Source organism: Phacochoerus africanus, chromosome 11, assembly GCF_016906955.1.
Source record: "Phacochoerus africanus isolate WHEZ1 chromosome 11, ROS_Pafr_v1, whole genome shotgun sequence".
NCBI classification, from domain to species: domain Eukaryota; kingdom Metazoa; phylum Chordata; class Mammalia; order Artiodactyla; family Suidae; genus Phacochoerus; species Phacochoerus africanus.
Window position 1 is genome coordinate 136,156,583 of NC_062554.1, and position 24,114 is coordinate 136,180,696.

The 24,114-nt window shown below is 53.3% G+C and overlaps 1 protein-coding gene across 8 annotated transcripts in view; it reads right to left on the minus strand.

Moving 5' to 3' along the window:
* The window catches only part of COBL (cordon-bleu WH2 repeat protein), a 204,903-nt gene that overhangs the window by 29,544 nt on the left and 151,245 nt on the right, over nt 1–24,114 (minus strand). For 6 of the 8 annotated variants that reach the window (XM_047754249.1, XM_047754245.1, XM_047754242.1 and 3 more), the window contains one exon: nt 23,311–23,481. The exons of the other annotated variants lie outside the window; for them this stretch is intronic. In XM_047754249.1, coding sequence (XP_047610205.1) covers nt 23,311–23,481 — 171 coding nt within the window. The remainder of the gene's footprint in view (nt 1–23,310; nt 23,482–24,114) is intronic. 8 annotated transcript variants of the gene reach the window in all.

The window sequence follows — 24,114 nt, forward strand, 5'->3', positions numbered from 1 at the left end:
ATGGCGTGGGGAAGTTCCCGGACCAGCGATTGAACCCAAGCCACAGCGGTGACCCGATTCACTTCAGCGACAACATCAGATCCTTAACCCACTGTGTCACAGGGGAACTCCTAACAGAAGTTGTTCTCAAGTGAGTTGTTTGGGGGGAAAAAAGGAGTTTAAAAACTCTAAACAAACCTAGAAATGATTAATCTTGTTTGGGAACTTCTCGCAAATATTCCTCAGGAATGTTTGTAATTTTGCTGAAAACATTAACGACAGTCTCCATCAGCGTCCGGCTCTCCCTTTATTGTCGCCCGTGAGGCAGTTAGGTCTGGTTTAAATAAGCGATGATCGTAGGAGAGAACCCACAAGCAAAACTGAAAAGAGTCAGGACAGGGGCTTCCCTGGGGGTGCAGAGGGTTGAGAACCCAGCGTTGTTACCGCAGTGGTTTGGGTCCCTGTTGTGGCTCGGGTTTGATCGCTGGCCTGGGAAATTGCACATGTGGCAGGTGTGGCCAAAAAAAAAAATAATAATAATAAATAAAAGAATCAGGACAAAACATCCGTGGCGGAGGTTACGAGGCCCTGAGCACTAATGTGGTTTGCGGCAGAAGCAGTAAGGTGCAGAGCTGTCACTCACCGTGGAGGCCCACGTTCCACTGAAGTCTAGCAGTGGTGATGGGGGCTTTTAGGCACCTGGCTCGTCCATCCAGCTCTCCTAAGAAGGATCTGCCTACAGTATTGAGGTGTAAGGACAGGAGTCCAGAATGCTGGACCAATTGTGGACCAGAGGGTTTTTTTTAAGGTCTGCACCTGTGGCATATGGAAGCTCCCCTGCTAGGGACTGAATCTGAGTTGCAGCTGCAGGGCTATGCCACAGCCACAGCAAGGCCAGCTATGAGCTGTGTCTGCACCTTACACCACAGCTCTCAGCAGGGCTGGATCCTTAACTCACTGGGCAAGGCCAGGGATCGAACCCATATCCTCATGGATACTAGTTGGGTTCTTAACCCACTGAACCACAAGGAAACTCCCGCAGATTTTTTTTTTTTAATTGAACACAGAAGTAGATTTTAAACTTTAAGACACCTCAAGACGTGATCTAAGCGCTGTTTATAGTCATCCAGGACGGAGGGGTTGTGTTGTGCTGTGGTTTCAGTGTGTTTGGTTTTAAAACCGCTCCTTCAACGAGCACTCGCTAAAATGAATAAAGACCACACACACGCTGAGTGCCAAGTCCGCAGAACTGTGCCTGGACAGTCGAGTGACCTCATAATCACATTTGGCATCGCTCACATTTTAACTAGAGCAGAGCAGAGACACAGAATTAGCAAAGCCGAGAGAGCACCAAGGAGAAAACTCCTCCGGGTGTTGGCTTATCTGAGATCCCAAACAATGAAACAAACACAGAAACGAGCGAGATTTAAAAAAAAAAAAAAAAAAAGGCACTCGCGAGAGCTTCCGAGTAAAGATCAGAAACAAGGGAGGGACTGTTTAGCGAAGCAAAGGCACAAGGCGACGTATCCGACGCAGTGAATGCTCGTTAACAACAGGCCCTTTCTTCCAGCTCCCTTCCTGGCTTTTGTGGGGCAAGACTCTTAATTAGAGGGCAAACGCGCAGGAGGAACACTGCCGCTGCGTTAATACAACCAAAGCCTTTTCTGCCATGGGTGATGCTGTCACACCTCGGACGGGGTGTGCCGGCTGCTGTGTCCGCGGGGCCGGGGACTCCGCCAGGGACCCTCCTGCCCGCTCTGCTCAGAGAGGCCCCCCTGCACAGCCTCAGGGCGGCCCGACGACCGAGCAGACTCTTGTTTCCTGTCTCCCTTTTGTCGCCATCGCTGAACAAGTAGGTCAGTTAACCTAACATGACGTTTCCTTCCTCCTGGTGCAGAAACGGCCCGGCCAGGGGAGCGGCGCCCAGGTTTCAGGCCGCAGAGACCTGGGTTTAAGTCCCAGAGAGCACTTCACTGGCTGCCCGGGCAGGTCCCTGGACCCTCTGTCTCCATTTCCTCTGGGAGGTGGGGCCATACACTGTCGCAGGACTAGAAGCGATGCCAGCCCCCAGCGCGGTGCCCTGGCCTGACTCCACTGTGGAGGGTGTTCCTGGAGGGGACGGGCCTGTGACTGGACCTGGAGGCACAGGTCTCCAATCCGAGCGTCTCCGAAACCTGGGGACTCACGGTTTGTGAGAGGACAGACACAAAGACCGACAATGCCAGGGAGTAAAGCCAAGTCCGGGTGTGTTGGCACAGGTAGAGGGGGTGGGCTGGGCAGCGGGAGGTCTTAGCACAGGGCAGGTATGAATGAGTCTGGCCCTGCCCCCTCCCCACGCCAGCAGGCATCCCTCAAGTGTGAAGTGACCTCAAGAAACCTGCTCCCCAAAGGAGGACTCTCATCCGGCCCCTCCCAACGACTAGGACCACAGGTTTCCTGACACTCGTGTGCCCTGGGCACTCAGAAGGCATCCACCGGGGGGTGGGGTAGGGAGGACCCCGAGCTGCCCCTTTCTATCCAGTTGTAAGATGGAGATGGCTCATCTGGGCTTGTTTTATGTCCGTCAGAAGTTTTGAAGCAAACGGAGTTGTGAGCTACTGTTCTAAATTCAGCCAACGGCAAACGCTTCATCACCAAGAGGTGAGAAGGCTCTACCCACTGCGTGTGTGTTAAGCCACCCAAAAGTGCACAGCGGAGACTGAGTGCCAGGTGGGCCCTCTGTTTCTGGCAGATAACCTCTCCCGGGCCCAGGCTGCTCCGTCCTTGAACCTGATGAGGGACAGGTGCTCGGGAGGGCCCTGAGGCGGTGCTGGGCAGCGGGCGCGGGAGGCCCTGCTCTCAGGCAGCCTGCAGCCACACGGGATTGGGAGCGCCTGGGGGATGGGTGCCATGCCTTCTGCAACTGTACGCATGGGAAGGGCCAGGGAGGGTTGGGGCAGAGGGTGGAAGGGTGCTCAGGGCACAGGGTGGGTCTGCAAGCCAGGGCGCGACCTGCTGGGGCACAGGTACAGGTGGGCTCCGTGGACTCTGCTGGGTGAGCTGCCAAAGACGGCAGATTTGAAGAAGGAATCCGCGTCCCTGTGAGGTTCTGAACCTGGGTCGGGGTGTTCAGTTCTTTCTGCAGTCGGCTGTCAGCCTGAGAACCTCCCGCTTGGAACCAGACCCTCCCCTGCCCCCCATCTTTCTCCTTTTGGCTCATTCCTGTTACTATAACCTCATGAGCTGTAACATGTTTTGACAACTTCTGTCTGAGATGATGGAGCAGGAGGCTGTTCTGCCTTTGCTGATTCCAAACGGAAGCCTAAAACACAAGAGGAAGGCTTGGAGCTGCTGGGCCCAGGTCCTGCCCCCCAGATCCTTCCGCAAACCTCGCCTTCCACCCGCCCGTAGCCCCGAGGGTTTCCACCGAGCAGTGGTCCAGGGACCCAGCCCGAACCCCACGTTCTGGTCAGACTGCTGCTCAGAACTTTGAACAACCCTTTCTCCTCTGTGAAACACACAAGGGGATGCCGATGAGCATAAAATCCCTGCTAGATCTAGAATCCTACCCTTCTCTGGAATTCCAAATCACAAGAGAGCAGCTAAACATTCTTTCGGTGGGTGACTGGCCCCGAATTAGGACTCTTAACAGAACCGTGGCGTGGACTTGATCCTCTCACCAGTTTCTGTTGGCCCTGAGAGTTAAGCAGTTCTTTTTGAGTCGATGAATGGATTGGCGAGTTTGCTCTCCTCTTAAGGCGTGAATGACTTTCTTGAACTAAAAAGTTATTATTGCAGGATTTTTCTGCAAATGTGGAAAAACACGCTTAACTTGTCTTTAGCAGATGCCAAACACACATTCGTGATTAAATTCTCTTCCTCATAAGTGGCCACGGGGCCCAGGTCAGGCCTATTAATGCCCGCATCATCCTCCACCCGAATGAATAACCCCGTGAGTCGACTGCCGATACAGCTAAATGAAGAGCTTTGGGAAATCGTCTGGCTCGGGGGTAGAGCAGCAAATCCTAACTTAGGGCTCCCAAGTCCTCATTTGCAGTTTGGCACTAATTCTAGTGAGTTCTTCTTTTACAAACTCACCGAAGAAAATTTCAAACACCAAACGTAAATATCTCCTAAGCGCTTTTGTCATGGGTTCATTTTTATGATTTGATTAAATGCAAATGAAAGATCTTCTATCTTCTGATTTAGCTTCCGACGCGCTCCCTTGCTGGTCATTACAAAAGGAGATTTCTCGAGTCTGTTTCGCCAGGTCCACACGCCCGTATCAGTAGCAGACTAATCGCATCCCCATGTGGTGCTGATGTCTGCGGTTCCCCGTGCACCTTTCACAAGCCGACAGGCCTCCATCTCAACCTACCTGGGTGTAGTTCCTTTTGGTCTGTGCACTGGGGATAAAGCGGAAAAGAAGGGAGCTGCAGGTAAGGTGAGCCCATGGTGCCACCTGACATGATGCACATCCACGGCTTTTGGCAGACACACCCCTAAATAACGTGCACAGCCACGCACCCTGCTGACATTTTAACTCACATCTGCAAGGTTCCATCGCAATTGCAACTAATTACAACAGATGTACTTTCACTGCAACTGTTAATATTTAAAAAGCAAGCCTGTTTCAGGAGTTCCCGTCATGGCTCAGTGGTTAACGAGCCTGACTAGAAACCATGAGGTTGTGGGTTCGATCCCTGGTCTCGCTCAGTGGGTTAAGGATCCGGCGTTGCTGTGACCTGTGGTGTAGGTCGCAGATGTGGCTCGGATCCCGAGTGGCTGTGGCTCTGGTGTAGGCCGGCGGCGACAGCTCTGACTGGACCCCTAGCCTGGGAACCTCCATATGCCGCGGGTGCGGCCCTAGAAAAGGCAAAAAGACAAAAAAAGTAAACCTGTTTCATCATTTTACAGGATGGAGTAAAAGGAATCTGAACATGATAGTATAGTGACGCCCAGAACCCTGCCTATAAAAGTTCTCCTTTTTTGTTTTGTTTTGGCAGTGCCTGCAGCATACACAGAAGTTCCTGGGCCAGGGACCGAGGCCGAGCCACAGCAGCGACCATGCCAGATCCTTAACCCGCTGAGCCACCAGCGAACCCCTAGAAGCGCTCCGTTTAGAGGCTGTGTGCTGGGGCACTGCTTTCCTTTCCTGAACTTATTTCCCTGCCCCCACCTCAGAATCTCGTCTCGTCCCTCTCATGACTGAATGTCCTTTGTGCTTGAGAGCCTTTCTGATTGATTAAATCTCGTAATATAAAATATGTATATAAATTAAGACTTTATTTCCTCTCACAATAACAGGGTAGTACTATTTTTGTCTGTATTGAGTACTTATCATTATGATTAATGGGAAAGAGCCAATAAAATTGCACAGATATTTTAGAAGCGTTGGCATTTCCTAAGGAGGTACAATGTCCCTAGAAAGGCATCTCTCATGACTCAGATGAGGCTCCTTGCGGATCGTTCCTTAAAAATCCCTGGATTACGTATCGCTAGAAGGAGGCAGGGCTCGGCCTTCCCGCACTTCCCGGGTTTCCTTCTGACGCTACTAAGCAACCGGGAGGCTCTCCTCGCGTGAGGAAGTCGAGGTGAACTGCGGGTTTTGCCACGGGAACATCATTCTACTCCGTTTTTAAACCTTCTCCCTGTGACCCACCTCTCGACGGACCTGTCACCGAATTTATGCTTAAGGATGTTTCAGCTCCGTGAGAGCCTCTGTCAGTGCGGTTGCAAAGAAAACCTGGAAACCGCCTGGTGTGCAAAAGGACTTTTGTGTCTGCTCAGGTGTCTCCCAGGAGTTCCACGCGGGCTGTGCTTCGGCTCCAGGAGGCCTGCCCGCCTCGGGGCACTGCCTCCAAGGTCAGATTCCTGAGGGCTGAGAGCGCGCCTGTCTCCTCCTGCAGGAGGCAGACGGGCATTCATCAAGGTGGAGCTGGACGGCCCCCTGCCCTGAGGCTGCCCAGGCGAGCCCTCGGGTCCCTGGGTTTGAGGAAAGAATATGTGTGGACGCGTCACATCTGGAAATAGCTTCCCTTGGAACGTCCCGGTGGCCGCCGGGGGAGCACACGGCTGGGCTGAGCCCAGCAACACACACCGTCCCGGGCAGTGGCCTTACCAGCAGGCGGGGGCTGGGGACCCTGCCGCAGGGTGATGGACGTGGGGCCGTCCCTCCTACCCAAAGGAAACAGAAACCAACCTTGAAACGAGCACGGCTGGGACAGGTGGAGGACAGTCAGATCCAGCGAGAGGCAAGAGAACAGCCACACGGGCTGAACGGGAAACATCACCCACCGCCGAGGGGCCGAGACGTCCACGACCGCACCAGCGTGCGCACACGTGTGCCAGGGGCAGGAGGAGGAGGGCGGAGCGGCTGGGTTCAGACCTGCCCTTCGGGACACGCTCTGTCCCATGCATCGAAGGGTCCCGCCCTGATGGTGGCCCAGTCTCGGCGACCTTCTCCTTCGACCGCGTCCTCAGTCACCGTCTCCTCAAAGTGACGTTTACAACGTCATTGCTCTGCACAATGACAGTCCCTCTAGCTGATGGCCACTATTTAGCATTTTGTGTTCAGGTTTTTGTCCAAAAGCCCCATGGACTTGGGACCTTCCGAGTTGCTGCCCGGGGACGGTGACCCCGCCGCCAGGTCACTGCGCAGCGCTGCGCACACATACAGAGATTTTAATGTTTCAGGAAGGCAGGGTAGCAAGACTTTGAAAGCATGTGTGTGTCTAAAATAGCACTCAAGTCTTTGAGAAACCAAGTAACTCTTGGTCTCAGTCAAGCTGCGTTTCTCCAAAGCCTGAACCATCCCTCTAGCCCCAGAACCCGAACAGATGCCTGTTAGAAGAACCCCAGCCGTCCCCATTGTAAGGCAGGGCTACTCTCCAATTGCCGGCCTTCGAAAACTCTGGAGGACACAGCTGCTGCTCCAGTCTGTCTGCCCGGCTCCTCCCTGCTCGTGCCACAGGAACGCCTCCTTCCCGTCGCTGACTGATCTCCCAACACCTGGACCAGACTACCTGTCCCCTCCTGAGAACAGGATACATTTTGGTTCCATTTACTCAGAGACTTCAATATATTCTACAGCAGTTTTGAGAAAAACATTCAGTCCTTTCTGACTACATTTCTGGGGCCTCACCTCTGGGGACTGGGGTGCTGTCGAGAACAAAGCCGATGCTTTAATGTTCATCATTGAAACAGAAGCACCGTCTCCAGGTCGTCTGTGTAGGAAAACATGCGAATCGCGTGTGATCAATGCAGCTCAGAAAAGCTGACCTTCAGAGACGTGCCGAGCAGCGGAGCTGAACTGACTGCGATTGATTCGGGTCTGGCGTGACGCGAAGGGGAGTCGCCTGGCTCCTGAGACAGGAATCTAAGAGAAATGCTGTCTGCTTCCTCTGCTAGTTTCTTCCGGGTTCCATCCTGTTATCAGCAGAACTCTTGAGAACAAAAGAGGTGGCCTGCTTTGGCTTGGTTTTCCATGATGCACTGTTCAGTCAATGCTACTGATGCAAAGGGACATGAAAATGACCAAAGGAAGGACATCTGTGCACCTGTCACGGCACTTGGTTTCTTGTAGAAACACAACCCCTTGAACTTGTCCTGAAAGGTAGATCTTCCCTTTCCCGCCGTTTTAACCAATGTCCTCTCTCCTCCTTTTTGCTTAGGTGTCTGGGACGGTCTGAGTCAAAGTCGGTTTTTATGATGACTTTTGAATGGCTTCTCCCTTCCTCCCAATCGTTTTTTCTGGCTGTGCCCGTGGCATGAGGAGATTCCTGGGCCAGGGATTGAACCCATGCCACAGCAGTGACAATGCTGGATCCCTAACCCACTGAGCCACCAGGGAACTTCCTCATCCCACCCTTCCCATCGCGTCTCTCTCTAAGCTCTCTTAGTGTTTATTTCAACCACTTTAGGAAATAACAGTTTTTAAAATAGCGTGTGTGTATATATATAGAGACATACATACATACGATATGTACACATATCATCATATAGCATAAAATATACAACGTGTATTGTTTTCTTTTCACGGCCACACCCTCGGCACGTGGACGTGTCCGGGCTAGGGGTCGAGTTGGAGCTGCAGCTGCTGGCCTACACCGCAGCCACAGCAACGCAGGATCCGAGCCGCGTCTGTGACCCACACCGCAGCTCACTCTCACAATACAACACCGTTTGACATTGACAGAAGTCGTCGCTCAGATCTGCATTTATGACACTGACGTCATGAGCAACTTTTAGAAGGTGGCACCCATTCAGTCCTTCCTGGCAGGCAGCACACACACAGACAGCAAGAGGGATGTGCTGAGTTTACCAAGAATTATCTGCAAAGCCCTGAAGTTTCTGAGGTGGTCAAGAGACAAGACAGGTTTAGTGTGTGTGAGTGTGTGTGAGAGCAGGTGTGCACATTCACAAATGTGTGCAGGATCTGGGCAAGGGCAAGGATGGGGGGAGGAGGAGGAATAGCTGTCTGCCCCCCCCGGGGGGGGGGCGGCTGTGCAGAAACCTGCGGGCACAGCCCTTGCATGGTGGGTATTTCTCCCGGACCCCGGCCCAGCCGCTGTGCTCATGCTCAGGAGCAAGGGCGGGAGGCTGATCAGAGCTGCAGATACTCTGACCTGCGGGGCGTGGAATCCAGAGTCAGGGCAAAGCCAGGACACACATGCAAAGTGGCATCGGGACAGGGGACAGGAGCGGGCACAGCCAGCTCAGGGCAAATCCGCTCAGCTGGAGAGGGAGGCGGCAGGGCCCAGCCTGGAGTCAGAGCCTGGCACTTCCCCTGCGGGCCTCATACTGGCCCTGCAGTCCCTGTGGCCCCATCAGGAAACTGGGGTAAGAAACACCAGCTGTAGGAGTTCCTGTCATGGCTCAGTGGTTAATGAACCTGACGAGCATCCATGAGGAAATGGGTTCAATCTCTGGCTTTGCTCAGTGGGTCAAGGATCCAGCGTTGCTGTGAGCTGTGGTGCGACTGCAGCTCCGATCAGACCCTTAGCCTGAGAACCTCCATATGCCACAGGTGCGGCCCTAAAAAAGACCAAAAAAAAAAAAGAAAAAAAGAAAAAAAAGAAACACCAGCTATTATGGGGCTGAGTGGTAACCCTTGAAATTCACACGTTGGAGTCCTGACCCCTTCGCACCTTGGAGTGACTGTATTTGGAGAAAGTCTTTAAAGATTCGATTAAGTTACAGGGAGGCCATTGGACCTGTCTCAGCTCAACGTGACTGGTGTGCGTCTAGGAAGAGAAAGACACACCAGGATGGGCGAACAGAGGAAAGACCACGTGAGAAGACAGAGCAGGTGGCCGTGGGCAAAGCTGAGGAGGCCGCCTCGGAGAAGCCAGCCCTGCAGACACCCGGGTCTCAGGCTTGTTGCCCCAGGATGGGCAAGGGGGACATCTCACATTGCACTGGGGCCCCGCAGGCTGGGGGGTCTGGGGCCGCCTGAGCTGCCTGACGCAAGGGCGCCCTCCTGCTGGGAAGAAACGCAGGAGCGAGGCACGTCCAGGGCCGTCTCTGGACCACTGACGTGCGGCCACCGTCTGCTCTGGCCTCCCGTCTCCCTCTGGATCTTGTGCAGCGCCACCCATGCTCTCACCTGAGGTTTTAGCTCTGAACTGCGAGCCCTTTGGGCTGGGCTTCTATAAAGAGAGAAGACCACTCCCCGGGGCAAACAGCAGGTCCTGCGGCCTCTGTGGACACGCAGCCCTGACCATGAGGCTCGAGTTCTGCCCCAATATCAACTCGCTCTCGCCTTTGGCCTCCGACAAGTCTTCCCTCTGTGCCTGGGGTTTCTTACAGAAGATGAGGATGGCAGCGCAGCTCTGACCTCACAGAGGGCGGGGGGGCTGAGAGGGTTCCTCCACAGACCGTGCAGGGGCACTTCAGACTGTCCCCTCCTTCGGGGTGGGGGGAGGTCCGTGAAGGTGGAGCCCCTGTCGGGCAGCTCCTTCTGCAGCAGCGCCCTTGGCGGAGCCGGCCTGCTCTGCAGCCTGACGCTGCTGCTCCCTGGAGCCGTTCTGTGGGAATGGCTGCATTTCAACAACGAATTGCCCACGTTCCCCTTCACTGTGAGCCACGACGGGCCCCGAGCAAGGGGCCTGACGATCATTTCTGGGAGGGCTAGCGGTCCAGTTCACCGCCCTGGCGGAGCATGCCAGGGGCCCAGGCTCAGGGATCCACTGTGTGAGCGTGTGGACCCACCTGCAGGGTGGCCACTGTCACTGCAGACGGTTCCAACCTCAGACCTGCAGATGCCAGCCAGCAAGATGGACAGAGAGACAGACGGGTGTAGGTACCCAACTCTAGAGAGGTACTGATCTATAGCCACACACACACACACACACACACACACACACGCCTCCTGCATCCGTTCCCTCGTTTAGATCCAGGCCACACCAGCAACACTGGACGGAGACTCTGCCATCGTAGTGCAGGCCTCCTCAGCTGTGTGAGCGCAGGCCGGTCCCCGGGCTTTTCTGGCCTCACTGTCCCCTCTTGGTAAACAGAGGGGCTCGACCCCGCAGATGCAGGCACTCCAGCCAGCTGTTTGTGTGGCTGGATGCAACCTAACAGTGGTATGAACTCAAAGCCCTGGTGTCGAGTTTTGGTATCTGTTTCCAAACCCCTGGAGACGGTCCATCAGTGGGACAATCAGGGCTCCCTCCCTGGTGGCCAAAGGGAGCAGGGAGTGGGGGAGGCACTTCTTGTCCAGGAACCTTCCGCTGTCTTGAGCTGCTGCCAACGCAGCTTGGACGGGAGGCAAGCGGGCACTGCCCTGGTGCCCAGACCTACTTCCCCAGGTGGCACCCAGGCTCCTGGCTGGAGCTGCCCCGAGCTAGTGAGGGCTGAGGGTGCGGCTGACCTCCTTTCAGTGACTTTCTGCACACGCTCACGCACTTTGGCAGGAGAAAATGATGCAGGAGAGAACAATCTTCCTTTTTTCACGCAAAGCATAGAGGAGAGGCGGCCCAGTGGGTCGGGCGCGCAGAGGCACGTGTGTCATTGCATTTCACCCCTAACGTGTCAAAGCCACGGCTCTGGCTGCAGATGTTGGGACCGGATTTCCCTCCCTGCACACCAATGTTCAACTTTCCCATAAAGTCATCAATTTTAACACTTCCTTAATGAGTGGCAACTGCACTTTACTTCTCAATTCATTTGGAATTTTGGTTATTAAAAATTATGTTTTGGAGTTCCCGGGTGCTGCAGTGGGTTAAGGATCTGGATTTGTCACCGCTGTGGCTCCGGAAGCTGGTGGGTCCCTGGCCCCAGAATGTCTGCATGCTGTGGGTGTGGCCAAAAAGTTATGTTCTGCCAGGTGTCCCTGTTGGATGTGCAGTGGGGAGGGGCAGGGACACACTTCAGAGGATACGGTACGTCAAGGCCAATCCGACCTCACACTGGCAACCGTACCTGGTAAAGAGGACACACCCGGGGGCCAGGCGTGGCAATGTGCCATCTGCTTTACGATTTGTGCTCCTGGAACGTCTTTAGGTTTCTTAGCATCACCGCTTATTCAGACGAAATGTACGAGAATCTATTTCCTCTTTACCCCCAGTTCCTTCCACGCCAAAGAGAAAAATACAATACCCACTGGCTCCTGTGTTCTGGCTGAGGTCCTACGTTTCGTTCCTTTTCCCTCACTTTCCTCCCTGAAAACTGGAGGAGAGATTTATTACCCTGGAAACAACGAGAACAATAGTTCTCATCTCTTTGGTTTGTTATTTTTTTGTTATTTTAATGTTTTTCTTTCCCAGAGGACATTTTTTTTTTCTTTGCTAAAGGCAGATACAGCCTGCTGCTTTCACACGGCTTCAGTCAGGGTAGTAAAAATTTATTATTTTCTGAAGAAGAAGAGGAAGGGTTATATAAGGCATTTAAGGGCAGCATAAACACAGAAAGCGATAAGTTTAATCTCACGGTTTGCTGTGAGGGTTTCAACAGAGGGCTTCCCAGTTCTGTGTTGCTACCGGTGACTAATGAGTGTGGGAATTCAACCCCCAGGTAATTCCAAAGCCTCTGCACTTCCGACACGCACCTTCGCGTTCACCCACGTGTTTCAAGTTCACTAGTTGTTATTTTACTATGGCAACTAAGAAGAAATAAACTATTTTGAGTTTTCTTCCTGCACCATATTCCTTGGGTATGAATGATGAAACAGTTAAAACATACGCGTATGCACACACACACACACACACACTGCAGGGGGGAGAAGAAGTGTTTGCTGAGTGGATGAATTCCCAGACGATTTATCACTGGCTGTACCGGCCCGAGACACCTTCCGTCCTGCCTGGAGGTTTGGAGGGAAAGTGTGTTTTGCTGTGGAAAGTGTCCATCTGCACAGGAACGTGTTTCGGCTCAGACCGCACGGGTCGGGAGGGTTGTGAACAAACAGCATCACGCGGGGGGCCCCCATGCACGTGGCGACTGTGCACAGGAGCCGCGGCCGAGCATCGAGCACACCCGCGGATGTCACAAGGGAGAGGTCAGAAGTGGCGACGGCCCACATTCTCACTCAGACGGGGCTGCACTTCAGCCATCACAGCCCGTCCCATTGCCTCCTGCTGATGTGCCTCTGGGGTGGAAATGAGCGCGTCTAAGCCGATGACAGTAGAAGAATAACGTAAAGCGAAGCTTGGCTTTGCTCCCGCACTTGCTGTCGGGCCGGTCCTCGACCTCGCGTGGCGAGGCAGGGCTCGTTACCAGGGTGGCTTGATTCGTGTCTCTTGGGCTAGAAAATGCGAACCGCCACAGATTTCTCCCAGCGTGACTCTTGGTGGCACGGAGAGATGAGGCGAGGAGTTCTCCTGTCGGCTGGTGAGCAGAATCGGGGCCCACGAGGATGGATGGATTTGGGGGTGAGCTGGAAATACAGACCTCTCTGAGAAGCAAGTGCCTCGAGAAATTTTTTTTTTGTCTTTTGGCTTTTTCTAGGGCCGCTCCCGCGGCATATGGAGGTTCCCAGGCTAGGGGTCGAATCGGAGCTACAGCCGCCGGCCTACACCACAGCCACAGTGACTCGGGATCCGAGCCGTGTCTGTGACCTACACCATAGCTCATGGCAACGCCGGATCCTTAACCCACTGAGCAAGGTCAGGGATTGAACCCAAAACCTCATGGTTCCTAGTTGGCTTCATTAACCACTGTGCCACGACAGGAACTCCGAGAAAAAAATCCTTAAGCAGGTAATGTGTCTGGTTCCTAGACTACTCGGATGCTGGTTAAGCATGGCGTTGGGATGCACGTAGATTCCTAAAACCCGTTCATCGAATTGCCCTGAATTTCACCCACTGTGTGTGAGACCGCCTTGGTGACAGAGATGTGTCTTCGGCTACCCATGTGACCCAGGAATCGGGGTGCCGCGGTCAAACCCAATTCATGATGTAAACCAGTCTTTTTCCATTGACTGTGTGTGCTCCCATCCCCAAGCCTGTGTCTTTCCATTTTTCATAGATTTGACGCACTTTTCGCACTGTAGTTTCTGTTCCCCTAACCAATAACCCTGTGAGCAGATGGGCTTTCCCCCGTTCCTGTCGTAGCTTTTTGCCTTCAGATTTCCTACCATCTTTCTTCGGCGTGATAGCTACTTGTCATACAAGTGTTTACTGCTGTAATTATATACACTCTTCTGCAATCTTTCACGTCTGGCTCATAAATCCTGATGCTTTCTGCAACATTCAGGTAAACATTACCTTTTCTTGTTTCGACTTTCCCCCCTTAATGGTTTGAGGTCAAATGACTGCTACTTATCCGACAAAAGGTCTTTATTTCAATGCAAAAAAGAGAGAGCGCTTTCTAACTTGTTCTGTTTCCTGTGAGTACTTTCTGCAACTTTCTGTTGTTTTTTCACCAACGCATGGCACTAGATTGACTCTATATATAGCTGTGGCTATATATTTCTATAAACTCTAGCTTATATTTCTTTATTGTCAATATCAATATCAGCTGTGATAATTCCTCCCGCAGTTATTGCTGCCATTTTCATTGTGATCAAGCAGACAACAGTCGTACAAGTGAAAAACACTGACGTTTTTCTTACCCTGAACAACAGCATTGAAAATAGCTTTTGGAGAGAAACATGACTAGCCTCTCCAATTCGAATGCATCTTTTGGGCAAAGAATAAAAAAGGAGCAAAGCAGCAAGTCTCTTTTCCTAAAAATCCCGGAATCATCACGGGAGTATCTTCACCTGCTCTGTCTGCCTTGCGACGGCTCAGGTGACCCGTTCTCAGCAACCACATGGGTTTTCTCGTGATGGGAGAGGGACCTCAGTCTCTAGAAGGAGCAGGCAACACCCTTTCGTGGTGCAGTAACTACACCCTTGGGCATTTTTCCCACCGTGCAAACCTCCAGCCTAGCATTTATCACATGGAACCATCACTGCTGGTCTCACGGGAGCCATGCTAAGGCAGAATCGTGGGCAGAGGCTAAGAGCCCCCCAAGCTCTGTACTTCAAGCAAGTACCCCATGTTTGATGAACCAGTTGGGGGGGTGACTGAATCCCTGCTGCACAGACCAAGTGAGACAGAGGCCCGCTTCCTCTGCTTCCCTTTCAGAAGTCCCCTAAATGGCAGGAGACACAGTCAGAGGGAAACTCGGAGAACTTCTACACCAAAACGTTGGGTCTACGTATCCTGAATGGATATAGCAATAGGTCAGGAGCCCTGAGTTCCTACAGGTTGTATTTATAGTCCGCGGGCTTAGGCACTTAAGTTTTACCAGAAAGATAGACTACTGCAGGTCTACCCACACTGACCTCATTAGGCGATTTAAAGACATCGTCTAGTTCAGGAAAACGGAGAAGAAATTCTGCATCCGGATGTCAAACAAGAAAACTATCAATGGGTAAGGAATTAAATAAAGCAAGGTTCTTAATAAAAACATATCCATAGATCAAGGAAAGAGGCATTTCAGACAGATCCATGGTATCAACCTAGACTTTACGTATCAAATCTTTACCTCCTACAAGGAAATATGAACATCAGTCAAGCGCATCTCTGCTATTCATGCCTTTCTCTGCAAATTCTAAAGAAAGGTGCACTTCTCTGCAAATTCTAAAGGAAGGGAGCTGTGGATGTATGAAGGCACCCTGCTATGCTGACAGGGGGAAGATGGACAGGAGAAGCAGAGTCAGGACAGCGGGGTACAGGGACAGTCAGAGGCTTGGAGCTCCAGGGAGGACCATCCGTCAGAAGCGCTTGGCATGGGTAGGGAACGACGCGCAGCAATAAACTGTTGGAGGAAATAAATGGCAAAGTGTGAACACAGACCCTGGCAGACACACGCCACCCTCCACAGCATTGTCAAGGCCCTGGGGACGGAGCTCCGGCCAGAGAGCGAGGTGGCGGCCGCATCATCAGGTTCGGCCATTGCTTCGCCACTTCCCTCCTTTAAGAACATTAATTTCTCATTTCTTGCCTCTTTCCCTTATGAAAGTATAGGTGATTTAGAACGTGGCACCAATTTCTGCTGTATAGCATGGTGACCCAGTCACACACAGGTATACAGGCTTTTTCTCACACTGTCTTCCACCACAGTCTGTCCCAAGAGACTGGACAGAGTTCCCTGTGCCGTGTGGTAGGAGCTCACGGCTTATCCATTTAAATGCCAAGAGTTTGTGTCTACCAACCCCAGACTCCCCGCCCATCCCACTCCCTCCCCATCCTGGCAACCACACGTCTGTTCTCTATGTCTGCGTCTGCTTGTAGACAGGTTTATTTGTGCCATATAACAATGTCTCGAAGTGTAGCTGATTTATAATGTTGATTTATCATGTGTTAGTTTCAAGTGTTCAGCAAAGTGATTCACATATATCTATATCACATATATCACATATATACTTTTCCAAATTCTTTCTCTTACAGTTTATTACCAAATACTGAGCAGAGGACACATGTTGGCTTGTTCTTCGATCACATGAATTACCTTGCTGAATGGAATAATGGTTTTTGAAAAATGGAAGAAGCATCCTTCAGCTCTTTTGGGAGCCTCCTCACAACGCACTGGGTGCTGATGAGCTTTCATAATTGATGTAATTAATAATATTTCATTCTTAGCATTTTCAGTGTTACATCTTGTCTTTGGACAATTGACTGACTACATCCAGCCCGGATTTGCAGCCTTTGCCCATGTCCGGGGTGTGAATACAGCTTCTGCTTCCAGCTGTCATCGGCCACTGCACGTGGCATTGGGAAGCGGTGTGTGGGGTGGACTTCTCACTCTTCTATGTTGTTGAATCACACTGATTCCAAGTACATAGCCTCAAGGATATAGAAGCAGTGACATGTAGTTAAGTAATTGGAAAGTGGCCTTTTTAATATCTGTTATCTTTGTTTTTACGATCATTGAATGGTTAGTTTACCTGTTTTTCTTTTGAGGGATGGTCCTATTTAGTAATTGGCTTGCGGAATTCCTAAAGTTTAGGAATTCCTAAAGTTTCCAGTTCCTAAGGTTTCAATAATCTGCTCTCTCCAGCTACTGAGAGCCCCATCCGGGGCTCCCCTCCTCCCCTGAGCTGTTCCCAAGTTTTACAATTTTCCCTCAAGTCAGGGACATAATAGCTTATAAATAAAGGGCTAAAACATCCTAGCAAAAGGAAGGAGGCTCCTGGGGTTTTTAAAATACTGTATGTAGTGCCGTCATGATTCTCATTGCTTTGTTTCCAAGTAGTATTCCACCTTGAGTTCATTAGGGGTAGAATGAATGGTTTTCAAGGTGCAATAATAAAGGCTAAGCTTTCAGTTCCCTTTTTTAAACATGGACTTCTGAGCAGGGATGAGCTCTGCTCTCCCAGCGCCGCGTCTCCTTCCACTTTATGAGCGGGCCCTTTGCTCACTGTCCCTTTCATGGCCTCCTGGATGCCGCGCCCTTTCCCACGGCAGCAGGAGCAGCTGCTGGGCCGGTCCTCTTGCCACGGAAAGGAAATTGGCAAGGAAATCCAACACAGGGGCAAGGGTGAGTCCCTGGGCTTGCTCCGAAGTCCACACACCACACACATAGGGTTTCTAGGGTGTTTCCATGACAAATACGCCTCCCAGAGCTGTAGCTGTGTCACAGCTGTCGGATGAGCCGCTTTGTTTTAAACAGGCAGGGCTGGGTGTTGGTCTCTCCGTTTCAGAGTAAGACTTTGGTGACTGCAGGGAGGGACTGGTCCTGGTATGGGGGCCCCGGCACGTTCCTGTCCTGTCTCCTCCACCCTGAGCGTGCTGCTCAGGCCAGCGCACGGCTCCTCTCTGGGCCAGAGGCTTAAGTGAGGGGCCAGTCGAGGAAGCTGGGGTCTGATGAGAGTCACTTTGCTAGTAAGCCACGGAGCTGGGCCCCAAATATTTCTAGATACTCTGAGTCACCCGGCCTGACATGCCAATTGCTGTTGATATTATTATTACTAATTTTATCTTGCGCAAACTCAAATTTAATTTAACTAATTCTAACTGAAAATAGTTTACTTCTCTCTTTTGATTTCCCTAATTTAGAATTTCCATAAAGCTCTTTAGCAGGGACACTTGTCCACAAGCTGAAAGCCAATCAGCTAGAAACATCGCAGTGGTCACAGCACAGTGGTGCCAGAACCCGACGGACGACTGAGAACAGGAGACAGAGGCCCACTCCCCGCGCTGCCTCTGACACCCTTTGCCAGTTCCCTTCCAAAGTCATGTGCCCGAGGCAAGGCTGATTTCCTCGAGCCTGCTGTGGGGAAACATACAAGAAAATGAACGCCACTGGGCACTTTAGTTTAAAAAATATGAAACAAATAGACGACCTATAATTTGAGCTCTCCAGGCATTGATTTTTTTCAATCCCCAGGGTCTTGTCAATGAAATAAGTAGCTGGTAAGTTGTTAATAACAACCATAAACAGTGCTGCAAACTGTAAACAAACAATTCAGGGCCACGAACCGGACGGCGTCCAGTTCCATGATTCCCAGTGAGGTTCAACGAAAACTGAAATCCCAGCACGAGCTGACGAGCAAGTTACAGGGAATCCACTGCACAGTTAGGCTGGTTTAGACATGCATACGAAGCAGCTACCTATGTGATTAGACAGCCTACAGCTGACATAAAGGCGTATTAAAAACAAACCAAAAGGGTGAAGAGCACACACCAGGGAACTCCTGGGCACGGCTGTCACCATCACGCAAGAAAAGCTCAAACGCGTCACCAGAGGCCCGATCACGGTGACCTCTGTGCCGTGGGCGGCTGCGAGGCTGAATCAGTCTTCTCCCCCTTCCGCATCAAGTATCTGCCCCTCCGATTCCACAGGCTGGCCTGGTCGTGGGCCAGGGAGAGGGTGGCAGCCAGAGCGACCTCAGTTCCCTACCAGGTGGTGCAGAGGCCAAGTCCACACCGCTTCGTCCTTGCCCTGACCTGGAAGGGGCTGCCTTTTACCTATACCATAAGCGAAGCTCACCATGGAAGAGAGAAAATGATGCTTCTTAGGGCATTCTATTTAAAATTTTTTTTTTCTTTCTACAGCAGCACCCGCAGCACATGGAATTTCCTGGGCCGGGGTGGAATGGGGCTGCAATGTGGCCTACACCACAGCCACAGCAGCACCGGACTGAAGTCGCATCTGCAACCTACAATGCAGCTCGTGGCCACACCAGATCCTTAACCCACGAAGCGAGGTCACGAATCCAACCTGCATCCTCAAAGAGACAACGCTGTGTCCTTAACCTGCTGAGCCACGGAGGGAACTCCCCAAGAAGTCATTTTAAAAGAAAGACAGGATTCCATAGATCCGTGGCGTGAACACACAACTTCGCCAACCCTATTCAGTTCTCCTCTTGGCCCCCAGGATGATGGAGACAGGGGACCCTTTGGTCTCTGGTTCGAACGTGAGGAGCGTTTCTAGCAGTTCCTTTGGTGTTGCAAAAATCAATGAAAAATGCAGCTGGGGGCCAGGCCTGAAGCGGCCCATCCTGCACTGAGACGGCCCCGGGAGGAGGATGGCGCCCCGAGATGTCAGCTCTCAGGTCTGTGCCCCTCGGCTCTGAGTCACGCCCCTAGCCTTCGCCACCTGCCTAGAACGCTCCTTGGCACCTACGCAGACCACGTCTCATGTTCTCCGGGTGCAAGACGGATGCCGAAGGCAGCGCCCTGTGCATCGTGAGCCCGCTGGCCGTCGTCATCGTTGTCAGTGTGCACCCCACCCTTCCTGAGGGGCAGAGCTGGTTGCTGACCAGCCACACCCACACGCCCTGGGGAAGCCAACCTGGTTCCTGTCTGTCAGGATGGGCCTGACTCATCTCGGAGGGCTCCGTCCTCACCAGGGGCTGGTCCAGGAGGCTGCTGTCGGGCATATTTCTGGGAAGGGTTTCCTTTTCCTGCGAGGCTCCCGGGAAAGACAGTCTCTCTCCATCCTGCGAGAATTCCAGTGTCTGGATGGGGTGCAGGGAACAGCCTGCGTGCCCTGGACACCAGCCTGAGGAGGAAGCCAGCCCCGAAGGTGAACCAGGAAAGAGTCCTCGATGGTGACTCGAGGTCTCAGATTCGGCCGACACACCAGGTGTTCCCATGGGGTTCCTGTTCCCTGAGAGAAGAGGCCCCCTGTCTGCGGAGGTCTAAGATGGGGTTCTGCAGCTTGTACTTGTTACCTAGTGCCACAAATCAAATTATCTCAAAACTCAGAGGCTGGAAGCCTTAAGAATTTGTTCAACAGTGTGTGTGGGTCTGGAACCCAGGCACAGCCCAGCTGAGGGCCTCGGGTTCAAGGCCTCTCACGGGCTGTGACTGAGGTCTTGGCCAGGGCTGTGGTCTCAGCTGCAGGCTCGACTGGGGAGCCTCTGCTTCTAGGATCGGTCAGCAGCTGCGGCAGGACAGCTCTCATGGGCAGTGGACTCAGGGCCTCGGTTCCTCACTGGCCGCTGGCTGGAGGCCCTCTCTGTCCTTGCCGTGTGGCCTCTCCATAGGGCAGATGTCACCGTGGCAGCCGGCTTTCCTCGGGGCAAGTGGGTGAGAGGGGCCCCAGAGGGAAGCCACAGACCGTTTAAGCCCGATCTCAAGGGCGACAAGGAGCGCCCACTTCTGCTGCCCATCCCCCCGGGGGACATGAGTCCCTGCTCACGGGGAGGGGCTACCCAGGAGGTAGGGGGCGGAGGGCTACCATGAGCTCCGCATCTTTCTTCAGGGGTGACTGCTAAGGCTCCTGAGGCGGTGCTGCCTCTGCGGAGGGCATCCCGCAGACAGACCTCAGTGTAGGGTCAGGTGCTCCCCAGGACGGCTCCTGCCTCTGAGCAGCTTGAACAGTGAAGAAGCACATACAGGCCTGAGCACCCAGAGCCGGGAGAAGAGGATGAGCGCCCAGAGGATAACAGGAAGGAGGGGTAGGTACGCCACGGACGGGCTCCCCGAAATGGGGAGGCACAGAGAGCCTGCCCCCGCCCCCCTGATGGGATGCTGATTGTGCACACTGATCTGAGCTCCAAGCTGGGCCCCCCCAGGGGCTGGAGAAGCAGCCAGTTCCGGCTGTCCCCTAGAGCCAAGGAGATGCACCCGGAAACAGTTCTCTTGCTTCTTGTGACCGTAAACCGTACGTTGGTTAAAAAGCTGGGAGTCCCGGATGAACGTGGCTCTGACCTAGCAGCCCAGGCCTCCTCCGGTTTGCCTCCATTCCTGGTCAGTGTGGTCTAAGGACCATGATTCGAGTACTGCGAACACTTTCAGCATAAAACGGGGCAGGAGGGCTTGTCCTCGGGTCAGGGCCTGGGGCCCGGCTGGTTCTCAGGTCGGCTGGCAGAGGGCCCGTGGCTTGTCAGCCATGACAGGTGCACCAGCACGGCTATGAGGGTGGGACCTGCACCAAGACCCTCCAGAGGCGGGGGGTACGGAGACCGGGAGCCAGCGAGGGTGCAGATGGAGGACTTATTTCACGTCTTCTGTCCCACCTTCTCACATCTGCGCGCCAATCCACTGCTGCGACCAGCTGCTTAATGCTTTGTCTTTTACCTTTGGCTGTGCTGACTTTTTCTCAGAAAAAGGCATGTCACCTCCCTGTGACAGCCTGGGTGGAACACACCACCTACAGTACAAATCCCCGAAAATGCGCAGCGCCAACCGGGTGCAGTGGGACAGGAGCTGGGTGACAGGCGGGCGAAGGCTGAGGGTCAAAGACACCATGGTGGCACGTCCCGGTGCGCCCGCTCCATGGTGGCGCTGTGCCCAGCGATGTGGCTGCTTCTGGCTCTGTGTCCGTCCGGCAGGACCTCCCCCACTGCGGGTACTGGGTGGGGGGGGTGGCCTGCCCCCGAACATGCTGCTTCTTTTACGGGGAGCACAGGTCTAACATGGGACCCAGGAGGAGACACAGGGGTGCTGGTGGCTGGCATGCAGGTGACCCTGCTGAGCTCCAGTGGTGACAACAGGGACAGATTCCATCGGGGCAGGAATCACACCCAACACTTGAGGTGCTGACACCCTCCAGCCCCTGGAGGTACAGAGAGTGGTACGCAGGTTCCCACACGATGTCGATAAAAGTAAAACAAATGACCACAAAGGGTCCGTCTTCCCTAATTTTTTAAAGACCTGAATCAAAGCAGGCGGATTGGTGAGCCCGGTTTTTCATGCTGTAAACGGTGGCGTGGACAGTTTTGCTAATTAGATAAATACCAGCTCTGAGCTGGGTGCCTTAATCCCCGGGGACACGGACCCAGAGGTGGGGGAGGAGGGGGCCATGCAGCTGCAGGGGAGGGGGCACAAAGAGGGAGAAAGATCTGATGAGCCCCCGGGTCCTGGTGCAGACATAGTAACACTCACGGGCCCGCCCCTGTCCCCTGTGCCTCTGCGCCCTCCCCGAAGGGTCTCTGCCGGCACCAGTGAGGGACCAGAGGGGCGACAAAGATGGCAGGTGAGTCAGGACGTTCACAGGGGAGATGAGGGCGTGGAGAGGATGCGCTGGGGCAGGAGAAGCAGACGGGAGCCTGGAGGCAAAAGAAAGCGAGCCTCGTTTGCTGTCTGTGCGGAAAGTCTCCTGGGCAGGGCTGGGGCGGGGGGGGGGCAGGGGCTGGCTCCCCATCCTGCGCAGACACCGCAGCTCCCACTGCCAAGGGCCACCCTTCCCACTCAGCCCTTCCTCTCCCGCTGGTTCCCCAGGAAGGAGCATCTGTGCCGGGGACGCCAGCCTCAGGAGTGGCCGCTGAACGCTGACTGCCTTGGCGTGTGGGGCTTAAAACCCACTCTCTCTGGAGGTGAAATGGCTCCGGAGTTGTCTAGACCTCCGCTGTCATCTTTCCGCCTAATCTGTCTAATCCACAGTGTTTGAATCCCTGATAAAGTGCATTTGCATTTGGAAGCATGTCCAGCATCGGGGTGATCAACCATATTTTAAGGATGGAAAAGAAGTCTTTTTTTTTAAAAAAAAAGAAAGAAAATGATAAAATGCATCGGGATCATTCTGCCTAGAGAAAGCTGGCACGTAGTCCAACAGTTATCTTCTTGACCCAGAGCGAGTCGCCATTTCCCGAGAAGACAGAGAAAGGTCAGATGGCCAAAAGCGTGAGCTTCCTCACCAGAAGGCTGCATATCTCAGTGGGCACCAGCCGCTCCCTGGGCTGGACGGGGAGTGACATCCCGCTGCTGGGAAAGTGCCGCCCTGAGTGGTACCCACTTCACAAGGGAGCATCCTCGCCCGGCCCCAGCATCTGAAGGGGAGATGCAGGCATGCGTGACATACGGTGGTGTCCTCTGCATGTATATGCGCATACAGTTAAATATGTAAAACTGCCACCTGTCTGGAGACCAGGGTGCCGTACACGGTGTTAGTTAAAATCCAAAAGGAACCCCTAGAACCAATGAAGGGAGCCTGACCTCAGACGGGGTGTGACAAGAAATAGAAACAAATGAGCCTTGAGTTCTGGCTGTTGCTAGGTTCAGATCAAGCTGTTCCCCCTTCTGCAGAACTAATGGTTCAAAGATTCTAATCCCAAGTCCTGTATGTTTGGAGCCGGCCCACGATTTACCGGCACAGCCAGCACCACCTGTCATCGCTGCGCTGCACAGAGCCGGCTGTGACCACCACCAGGCGTTCTGAGGACAGTTCTCCTCGGGGGAGTGTTTGCTCCTGGCTGATGTCTCCACCCACTTGGTATGGTTTCAGCTGAAATGGAGGTGCGATACAAGTGGCTCATGGGTTAGACCACAGCAGGAATGGTTTGGGGGTTAAATTGGTTTTCACAGGCAGCTGCCTGGCACTCAGAGAGCATTCACTGTTAACCGGACACGCCGCATTGAGCCAGAGCGAGAGGCGCATGCATCCAAAGACAAGAGCGGAAAGTCTGGAAACCAGTCCTGCCACCAGAGACGGGAGAGAGGAGGGCTGGCGCAGAGCGCCGCCCAACAGAGCACGTACGTGTGGGTCTCGGGTCGGAGGCCTCGCAGGCAGCGCCATCCCCAGGGGAGTCCAGGGGCTCTGCTGCATCTGTGTCGGGAGGTGGGTAGGGCGGGGGCGGGGGGAGCACTAACTGGGGGGGGCCCCGAGCCACGCCCCTGGGAGGCTTTTGTGGTACCTGCCGTCCAACACCTGCACGGAATCAACAGGGATACTTCAGACGGTCGAGCCCAGAGAGTCTGCCTCCAACAGGAAGACACATCACCATCACTCACCAGAGGCAGGCAACCTGGTACCAAACCAAACCACACCTGGCACCAAATCCATCCTCACCCCACACCAAATCAACTGCACCCCACACCAAATCCAACCACACTCAGCACCAAATCCAACCTCACCAGGCACCAAATCCAGCCTCATTCAGGACCAAATCCAGCCTCATTCAGCACCAAATCCAAGCTCTCTAGTGCTTGACACCTTATGTGCATAGGTCCCATCCTTGGGCTGATTTGAAAACACCTGCGCAGTTGCCATTTGTTTCTGGGAGGCACAGCTATTTTTTTTAAATGCTGGGCCCGAAACTGTGGCTAAAGCCCCCGAACCTCTCTGTCAAGTTCAAGGAACCTTTTCTTCAGGTGAGTCTTTTCCAGGTGCACCGGCTTGACTCTTAGCTCATTCTTGTTGCTTCCACCTGTTACCTCTCACGGATCCAGTAACCACCAACTTTGTTTGCTTCTCTAAGCCCTAGATACCATCACCTCTTGTCCGTTGTTTGGGGCGATGTTTTCCAACTTTGTTTCGAAGAGGATCCTGAGCCGCAGAAAG